Raw genomic sequence first — 10,119 nt, 5'->3', positions numbered from 1 at the left:
TCCTGCTTTCAGTCTGTGATTCTAAGTTCTATAACTGTCCCTAAGCAATAGTCACCATTTCCCTTGATGGCCTCTCTTCTGCAGTGTTGCTCACTAACTTGAGGCACAGTCAGTCATTCTGCCTCAGGTCATGTCACTTTCTCATGGGAGTTGTTCTTCCTGGATTTACAGACCACTCAACCTACTCGTAGATAAAACCTGGTGATTTACCATGCCTTTATTTATTTTTTTTTTAAGTTACTTGATGTCAAAGAAAGTATTAACACCTTACTAGTGTGTTCTCGAGGGCTCATACAGCTTATGATATTTCTTGAACATCCATATTCAAGAAAAATTGTACAACTTGAAATCATGAATGTTATGAGAAACTGAGAAAAGTAGTTACTTGCTGCTGCTTGTAATAGCTGAGGAGGAACCCATTGAAATTCAAATATTTTATTGCCACAAGGCATTTTGAAAGCAAAAGGAATGAATGTGTCCAAAAAGGACTAAATGAATTAAGTTCAGCAATGTTAGACAGTTTAGTCCCAGTGCATGTTTTAAGCAGCCCAGTGTTAGAGATGACAATACATCCTATGAGTGTTACTGATCTCTGCGTGCCCTTCTAGCCTTAAGCATTTGCTGCTACTCCCCCCTGTTGGGAAGCAAGATAAAAGCAACACATCTTCTGTTCCACAATGGCTATTCTTGAATTCTAAGTCCAGATCAAATGAGCATTATTGCAAGTTTAATAAAATTTACCTTTTTCACCTGCATGTTGCTTTATACACCACATTCCTTGTGCTGTTCTCTTGTCCCTGAAGGTCATCAGCCTACAGTTTGTCTAATTGTTCTTGCATTTTACCTCCTTTTCTATTCAGAGCATGCGCCTGAAGTTGATAGCGAACAACACGACAGTGGAGCGGAGATTCAGCTCATGGATTGGTGGTTCAATTTTGGCCTCTTTGGTTAGTAAACCTATGTTAACATGTTGCTATGCTAAGCACCTCCATCACCCAAAAATCTAATTCCACATAAGTGTGCATTGCAGAGTTTGTGCTACTCCAGCAGTGATAATCTTGCCTGTCCTTGTGGTAAGGTGAAAGGAATACTCTTAAAAAACAAGACAATATGAACATTTCCAATAAAAAAAATAACTCGCCATATTCTGCCATTTTCAATGGCAAGTGCAGGCTTGAAATACGATGTCTAGAAACAACATGTATATACTAAACCATGAAAGTAGCAAAGCTGTTTCTGCATTGCATGAGCTTAATTCTGCAAGTTACTGAGTACTTAAATAGTTTGTGGGGATTAATTTAGCAGTGTAGGAAAGGGAGACTGAAATTAGCTCTTGGTGCTGCAACTTCTTTAGTTTAATTGCTAGCAATATAAAACTCAAAAGAAAGGATAATTAAGCAGGTCAAGTCCTCTTACCTCATTTAGTGTAAAAACTTGCTTGTTTTTTCCTCCTAGGAAAAGCTAATCATGTCTCACTTAGCCTTCATTTGCTTTCTGATTATTTTATTTAATTGTGTGTTTTGTTTTGGTTTTTTGTAGGGTACTTTTCAACAGATGTGGATTTCAAAACAAGAATATGAAGAAGGAGGGAAACAGTGTGTAGAAAGAAAATGTCCTTAAACCTTGTACTGTGAACACTGCTGCCTGCTCAGTGCTCCTTCTGTTTTATAGCTTTAGCATACTCAGGAATGGGATGGACTCTTTTTTGTAGGAAGTTTATATTGGGATTTTTTGCATAATTCAAGTTCCATTTTAACAAACCTTAGAAATTTTGAGAGACCTAATTGGTACTATCATAGAAAAAGGATGTTTACATCCCTTGTAAAGCAATAATTCATGTAACAAGCATTTTATAATTTTGTATAAATGTCTATTTTCTCTAGTATCTTTTCCTGGGAACAGCTTTACATGTTAGCTAATAGAGGCATAACCTTGCAAATGCCCATGCAAATGTATTAAAAATGGCTTGTCTACTTTCACAAACTAGTCTTCCTTGCTAGTACTTTGGCCTTAAATTGCTCTTATTTCTCTCTTTAAAAATAAAATTTGGTCTTTTATATGTGAGCAACTTTTGTGAGTACTTGCAGAGAAAGTTACTCTTGTTTTAAAAATGGGAAGTTTGTATCTGCTATAGGTGACTTGGTTCAGTGTAAACTTTTACTGCCTAGCGAAGGTGTTACATTCCATGAAGTGAATGTCATATGAAGCACTGGTTTGGTAATTTTCTATTATGGAGCCATTTCAATTTGGTAAGCAATCAGTGTTTTCTACCTGACTTCTAAGAATATATGTAATGTAGGTGAGAAGCAAAACTTGATTGAGCCAGGGCAGTTAAGGCAAAGACTTGTCTCTCCAAGATGAGAGCAGTCACAGATGAACTCAGAATGTGGCAAAGGGGGGGGTCACTACTTGTTTGTTGCTGGTTTAGCTGGCTCAGAGCAGGGTCAGTAAGTGCCTGCGTTTTGCACGGAGTGCGCATACTCAGGGTCAGAGGAAGTAGGATGATTTAACTGACTGTCAGGATGCAGCTCTATGTCACTGTTAAGCTTACTTTAATTTACAACTGTGTGATGTTCTATATTGGGACACAATGAAGTTTTGCTCTTTATCTTAAAAGCTGTGGAAAACCAAATAGCATTTAACTGCCTTTAAAAAAATGTACACAGTACTGCTACATTTCTGGTATTCTAAAAGATCTTGTGGGTAAATAATGATGAGGCCTCTAGTTGAAAACAGTTTTACCTCCAAACAATAAAATAATTTATCAAAACAGCCTGCTTTTGTCTTATCGTAACTATTAGTTTGCTCTTGAGACAAAGTTCCTTGCTCCAGAATTTCAAAGCTATTGACAAACAGTATTTCTCTCACAAAATTGAGGCAAACTTAAGCCAGCTGCTGTTGTCACACAGGAAGAAAGAGACTTGGTCTAGTTTGCATTCAAGTAGAACATGGAATGTCAACTCAGCTTGTAATTTACACAAAGAGTAATGCTTTGTAGAGTTACTGTGGCATCAGCAAAGTACAAAGATTGACTGGACAGCTTGTAGTTAGAGGTGAAGATACAAAGTAGGCTTTTTGGTTTCTCTTCATGAATTGACTGTGCATTTTAAGCTTTCCTTCTGTGTCATGTGCTTAGGTTTTGTTATAGCCAATCAACTTCTATCTTCTGTGTATCTTAAATTATAGTACGATGGTGGTATCTGTGACTGTTCTAGCACCATATGGAGAGCAAAACACTTTCTGGGGTTTTCTCACCACTCTGAAGAGTTTCTGTTTAAGAAGTGGGTATTTTGTGGGATGCAGAAGAGTAACCGAAGGTCAAGATGAGGGAGATAACATGTTTATCTCCTACAGCTTTGGTTCCCTTAGAGTTTCCAGTGTTTTATTAGATTATAGTGCATAGCACATTTGCTTCCTAAAAGACTAGTATGTGACTTTGTTCTAAATTTCTACACCTCTACGGTTAAAAACTTCCATGAAGGTACATGTTTACCATCAACTGAGAGCAGCAGTAGTAGCTTTCTACCTCAGTTTCACAGATGATTACCAGTCTTCCTTCAAACATTTTGCATGCTGAAAAAAAATACTGCACAAACATTTGAATTTATCATAAGTATCTCGAAATCCTGGTATAAACACTGCATTGTTAAAAGTTAACATGCTAAATATTTCACACTTTCTAACAAGACAGACTTAAAGTGGGGAAAAGGTTCCTTATCTCTGACTGAAGAGCCTGTTTTCCCATGCTTTTATGCAGAAAGCACACGTAACTCAGGTAACATACCTATAACTCAGATGCTCAGGGAACAGAGTAGTATGTAAGCTTCAGAGGCTCTCATATTTCCATTTGGTTTTAATGCATATTTGTTAAACTAAACCAGGTAAATGGAAACAAGTATTAGAATTAACTCGAGTTATGCACCAAAGCTGCTTATTAATTCCAGATCACAAGTTTAATCAAATGTGGGATTAAAAAAAAATATGATGGAGACTCAAGAATGCTCAGTCAAGTTGTTTGCTGGTTTCAGAACTTGTTCCATCTTCCAGTCACAAAGATACTCGACAAATTGCTTGCAGTGCTCTTCCAGCACGTTACTGGCTCTGACATTTTACAGCAAGGTGAGGGAACTTCCTTTCCAAGACCTTCCGCCTCGTCCTCTCCAGGTTTTGCCTTCTTGCCCTTCTACGTAAAGATTTTTCAATTCTGAGCCTGAAATAAAGAAGTAAGTCAGCGTGGTTCATTTCAAGATAACTTGTAATAGCCTTAATGAGCCCAACCCCTCAAACCAAATAGAGGTGATTAACAACTTATGTAGTATTTTGCTTTCGATAAGCAAAAATGCCTGAAAAAGCAAAGTATTTTCTTTCTTCTGCTTTTGACTTCTTCAGAGATTCAACCTCCAGAAGGATCTTAGGTACTCTGCACGTAAAATTACTTTTGCAGTGCAACTTCATCGGTAACCAATTCTCTTAGCAATTAAGATGGGAACAGCAAGAAGAAAAAGAGCAAGCTGTAATTTTAAAAAGCCGCCTATTTCAGTCTACTAGCTGTAAAAACAACAAAACAAGAAGATTACTACTATTTTGTCCTTGCAAAGTGGAATAAGGACGACTGAGGAACAGATCAGACAGTAACTTTTGAGTGTCAAATCTTTTTACCTGATGAAGTGATTCACATGAGGTAAGTAATAGAATTTCCTCTTTTTGTATTTTTTGTTCAAGTACCATGGTATTGGCCATTCCTTGTAAGTGTACCTGTTAAAAGATAGATAAAAGTGAATATAGAATGTATACTTTTTGTCTTCAGGATTCTACCAGTTGCACTTGGTTACAGTAGGCTGATAAAGCGGTCAGACCAGTAGATTGCAGAATTTCCATGTGGGTATTTACTTTCAGCTCTATTGCTGGCTTGGTTTGTAACTCCATCTCATACGTAGCAGGGTGCCTTTCTGTAGGAAGTGGTCTTGTTTTAAAAACTGAAGAGAGGGCCCCATATAGACAGTGATTCTTTGCATTTATATTTTAGTTACTTCTTCGTAAGTAAACTTTCAAGAGCTGATGTGAACAAACTGTTGTCAAAAGTTTTGTTTCTGCTACAATTTTCTTTTAAGTGCCAATGTTGCAGTGTCACATCAAGTCAAAGCACGTCAAAGTCACGTCAAGCAAATCTACTTGAACAGAAGTCTTCCCCTCTAACTACAGACTCTTTATTATTTCCGTTTGCTCTTGCATATGGGCTGCACAGATGGCTTATGCAGACTAACCTACAGCCTCCAGTGCATCCAGATTGTGTCAGACCTACTACTATGTGTATTGCAGAGTTTCTGCATGTGCTTAAACACCATTTTATGTTGTCTGACCCTTCCCCTGCTTTAACTGGGGACTGGACTTCCAAATATATGGGCAAACACTTCTTTGTGAACAATGTTTCCAAGCAGAAAGATGTGTACAGAAGCCTTATCCTTGGAGATGCAAATCTAGTGGTTAGTGCATTTGGTACGCTGCTGATTTATATTTAATGGGTAAACAAATGGATAACAACTGAAAATTCACTATTATTATAACATGTGACCTTCTCTTATCTACACTGTTACTGCAGAGCTGAATACTGTAATTAATGCTTCAAATACCAATATGAGTGTAAAATACTGGTTAATGAAATGACAGGTCCTGCCAGAGCCTTCAGTGTCATCACCTGAAATTACAGATTATTTGTTGTCCAAATATTTTCAATAATTCTAAAGGTAGAAACTTCTAACCAAGTTAAAATCCGCCAAGACTAGTAGGGAATTTCAACAGGTGTTGATGTGGTCTCCTGCAATACTTTGGGTGGTTGTCACCCAGTATGTGGATTTTGCATTAACTCGAAGTCCAGTTGAACAGTACTCTCCAGTTCGTTCTTGTGTTGCACAATACCGATAGTAACAGACATCCTCTGAGTACAGAAACATATTAGTTACATGGAACTAATTTTGTTAAAATTAATGGTAGAGTTTGTCATTGAATTATTTAGCAATAATTACAGACACATTAGGAAAACCCAACCCAACCAAAAAAACAACAACAGAAACTCAAGAAGCACCTGAATAGTAACCAGAAAACACATTTCTTCCTATACAGTATATGCACCCTTTCTTGATGAGAAGAGCTTTCTGGTAGAGAGACATACCACAAGAAAAATCCACACACGTGAAAAAAAGTTCTTTTTCCATACCAGTAGGTACGTCCTAAGAAGTCATGTCTCCACTCGCCAGGTACTGGTTTTTCGTGGCCAGTTTGTAAAAGCCTCAAAGCAATTTCTCTTTCTCTGACAACCAAGTCTATATTTTTCATAGATTTATTTACCTGCAAATAGGAAATAATTTCAGGATCGGCCAACAGAACACAGTGCTGACAATTTAAAAGACCTCAAATGCAGATCTAAGACAAAATTCAAAGGAAAAGCAAAAGTGAAACACATCAGTGGTTCCATCATGAGTCGTCTCCCAGTTGTGGACTGAGTGAAACAGCTGAACTGTCTGTGCGTGCTTGAACAGTAAAGAATGGCTGCTTTAAAAACCTCACAAGCAGAACAGATATGAAATAACTGATGGTGTAATATTTCATTAAACCCTAGCTGGCCAATACATGAGTCCAAATCCAACGCTGAAGCTAGAAGTATAAAAAGCTCTGAGGCGGTGGTGGGAAGGAAGCAGGAGAGGGATATAGCAGCTATGCTGGCTGTACTTCTGTCAGATGGTTTGTACTGGCTGCTTGCTGTTCTCATTTTCACTCTGGAGACAGCCATAGCAAGGCCTGTTGGCTGATTACAAAGCTGCCTTGACCAAACTATGAAACATGAGTTGAAGGTTTTTAGTCAGGTCTGTCTCATAATATTACTGTAACACACATTACATATGGCAATATGTTAAATGCTCTAGGAAGTTGCTAGAACTGATTTTAATAAGCAGAGTGCTTTATTTTGTTTTAGTGCAATCATAGTATTTAACTGCTGCTTGACTTCCACTTTCCTCGGGCTTCAGCCAAAATCAAAGAGGCAATTAGTAAAATTTGACTTTTCAAGCGTTGGGGCCATTGAAGTTTTATGGTGATCAGAAGTTGCTGAATATGAATGTGTAGGTGGGACTAAGCAGAAAATATTGTTCAGAATGGGAGTGACAAAACACAGGTGAGAAACCATATTCTGATAAATTAGAACAAGATGCACTAGGAGATCCAGAGGAGAGTTTTATACTGGATCTTCCCTAATTTATAAGTACAGTGATGAACTACAAGAGTAGGAGACCAGATAAATGCATGTATGACACAAAGAGATCATAATGCAGTTGCAGATGCACGTGATGGCAAACAGCAGTTAAATGATTAACCATACAAAGAAATTCAGATGAACAAAGTAAAGGTCAGACTTTTCCCAAATTAATTTGGATAAGTAAGGGGGTATCTGAGAATATCTCTCATGTCAAACAGCTGGACTATTATCACTGGCCAGTGAAGGTGTAGATTTCCATCTGTGAGACATAAGCATGGAGATGACAGTTGATTTGTAAGTAAATTAAGTTTTCAATCTTAAAAATACAGAGGAAAGGCTTTAATAAATTAGTTGCAGAATCACAATAATGCAAAAGGAGAGGAGGATAAAAGTGAGGACAGAAAAGATCAGAAGAGCACGAGTTTAGAGAAGACAATGTCAGAGGCAAGAAGGTGGCAACAGTTAAGCAGCTAAAATAAGTTTATGAAGGGTAAGAATAAAGATGTTAAAGTTTTGCCAAGAAGTTTCTGTGCATGAAGGTGGCAAAATATTTCTTAACATTATAGAGAAACTGGAGAAGCCTTTCCCACTATGTTGCTTGAGAACAGTGTTTGTGCTTACATTAAAATCAAGGAAATAGTTTTAAAAATGGTCTCTAACAAGCTTACAAACACTTCACATTTCATTCAACAATTTTAGAGTTATATTTTGAGCTAGCATGAAAACGTTACCTTTCCTAATCGTTCTGGACTTGGCATAGGCCTGAGTTGTCGTTTTGATTCTTGCTCTAAAGTTAAAAGCATGTTTTTTTCCTTCAGTAGGACATACCTAGATCAGAAAACATAGTACTTCAAAAATAATTTCTAGATGCATTGGCAATTATTCACTCATTACCCTGCTGGAGAGAGTGCACACAGCCCCGTATCTGGTACCTGCCAGACTGATGCACAGAAGCAAAGAGACACTGACCAAGTGGAGAAAGCCCTGCAGAGGTGGGCAGGGGAGGGCCGATGTACAGGACACACATGGAAAGGCTGGGGGAGACAGGCTTACATAACCTGCAACGGAGGCGGCTGCGGAGGGACAAGGTTAACACCAAGTGTTCTTCCACTACCCGACAGTGACAGACTTCTTACAGGTGCACAGCGAGGAAAAAACTATTCACAGTAATAACCAAGTAATAGGTTAGCCCTGGCATAGTTGCCTGGAGTGGTGATGCAATCTGCAGCGCCAGAGACTTTCAAAATCTGGATGGATGCAGACCCGAGCAACCTGACTGAGCTCAGCCGTTCGCCCCACCAGAGGCCACTTACAACCAAGTCTGTCCTGCAGCTCCAGCAACCCCCAGTGGATTCAAATGCAGCTTCCTCGTACCAAATCTCAGCCCTCTGTACCGGACACAACTGTGGTACAGCTTTCATATTCTGAGCAGTACCAGAGCTTGGGCTGCTCCAACTCCAAAGCAGGCTCAAGCATGCAAAGCTGCACAGCAGGCAAGATTTACTGGCTAACAGGTTTATTAGCTGCATTTTAATAAAACCTGCAGAGCTGCTTTGAAAGAAGAAAACTACTTCACTACAACTTACTTACCAAAGTTTGTGCAAGTCTTCACTACTCTTGCCCCTTAACTGTGTTATATTCCATGCATCCCCTGTAAAAAACAAATAAAATAATTGGTTTAATAGAACAAAGATCTCTTATTCTGAAAAAAAGGTGCTTGTATTAGCAGACCCAACAGAACAAGGATATTAAAAAAACCACCTCTTGGAAAGCCACCCTTGTGGATATTCATCTTTGTTTTGAAAATGCAAATAAATTAAAAAGGCAACGACACATACTGTTTGTAAAAAGCTGAGAACAGTGAAAGCTGTAAGGTGAATCTTTTCAGTAAAGTATTTTTCTTCCACGGTACTGTATATGTCAAAGAACATCTCTTCTTTGAGACACTCTCACGTAACTGCAAGGCAGAGGATTTACAGCAAAATATTTTGCTGCCTAATAGCTCTGCTTTCATAAACGCACAATATACACACACACACAAAATTAACAAGCACAAAACACACAAGTAAATTTATGAACATGTATAGAGCAAAAATAAGTTTTATGTAGTTCTCAATACTTCCTATAATGCAAAAGAATAGGTCAGATTTCAGCTGAGGACAAGTGGCTCAAAGCTCACCATCAGAAATGCTAAATGTAACTCACCAGACTTTACACTTTTTTCTCCCCAGTTCCTTGGATCATCAAAAAACTCCTCCAGACCTTTCCGAGACAAAGTAGTGTGCAGAAACTTCACCTGATGGAGGGGCTCAACTTTTGCTAGGTTCTTGTGGAATAGGTTCAGTGTCAATCTGCACAAAAGTTAGAAGGAACACTATATATGATAATAAAAATAACATTAAGCAAAATGAGAATGTTTCTTTCATTTATAAAGGCACAGGTTCAGTTCTTCATAAAAATGTAATCTCGGCATTTTATCCTCTACCTCTTGTCTCATCCATTTATTATTTATTTATACAGAGAGATAAATAACAATTTCAAAATTAAAAGAACCTATAAGCTTGAGCTACACTGAGAATACAACCTCCTACTTGACTTCAACTTAACGGCAAAAGCACATGACATAAGCACAAAAAACCCCACGCTGGAAACACAGCGACTGCAAACCAGTAACGTGCACAGGGAAAAGCTCCATTGTGTAGCTTACACAACGTTTCAAAAGCCGCTCTGCAACGCTCAGCTGAGCTTTCAGAGGCCGAGACACTCGGGCCGCCAAGGGCGGCTCTCCTTCCTCCCGGGAACCGCGCTACGGCCCGCAACGCGTCGCATCCCCACCCCAACCGGTTCCTGAGCCTCAACTTCTCCCGGCC

General features: G+C 38.6%; 2 protein-coding genes across 2 annotated transcripts in view; one reads left to right on the top strand and one right to left on the bottom strand.

The window, feature by feature from the left end:
• Nucleotides 1–2,231, top strand: part of ACTL6A (actin-like 6A) — an 8,132-nt gene extending 5,901 nt beyond the window's left edge. The window contains exons 11-12 of the mRNA XM_010191534.1: nt 861–947; nt 1,540–2,231. Coding sequence (XP_010189836.1) covers nt 861–947; nt 1,540–1,620 — 168 coding nt within the window. The 3' untranslated portion in view covers nt 1,621–2,231. The remainder of the gene's footprint in view (nt 1–860; nt 948–1,539) is intronic.
• A 1,682-nt stretch (nt 2,232–3,913) lies between these two features.
• Nucleotides 3,914–10,078, bottom strand: MRPL47 (mitochondrial ribosomal protein L47). Its single transcript, XM_010191546.1, has 7 exons — nt 10,014–10,078; nt 9,455–9,600; nt 8,840–8,900; nt 7,981–8,077; nt 6,215–6,345; nt 4,660–4,755; nt 3,914–4,210 (listed from the first exon to the last, which is right to left on the bottom strand). The coding sequence occupies exons 1-7, from the start codon at nt 10,076–10,078 to the stop codon at nt 4,093–4,095; spliced, it is 714 nt and encodes a 237-aa protein (XP_010189848.1). The 3' UTR covers nt 3,914–4,092.
• Between the last annotated feature and the right edge of the window lie 41 nt (nt 10,079–10,119).

The sequence above is a fragment of the Mesitornis unicolor genome, unplaced genomic scaffold, assembly GCF_000695765.1.
Source record: "Mesitornis unicolor isolate BGI_N332 unplaced genomic scaffold, ASM69576v1 scaffold37750, whole genome shotgun sequence".
NCBI classification, from domain to species: Eukaryota; Metazoa; Chordata; class Aves; order Mesitornithiformes; family Mesitornithidae; genus Mesitornis; species Mesitornis unicolor.
This window is presented reverse-complemented; position numbering and strand designations above follow the sequence as displayed.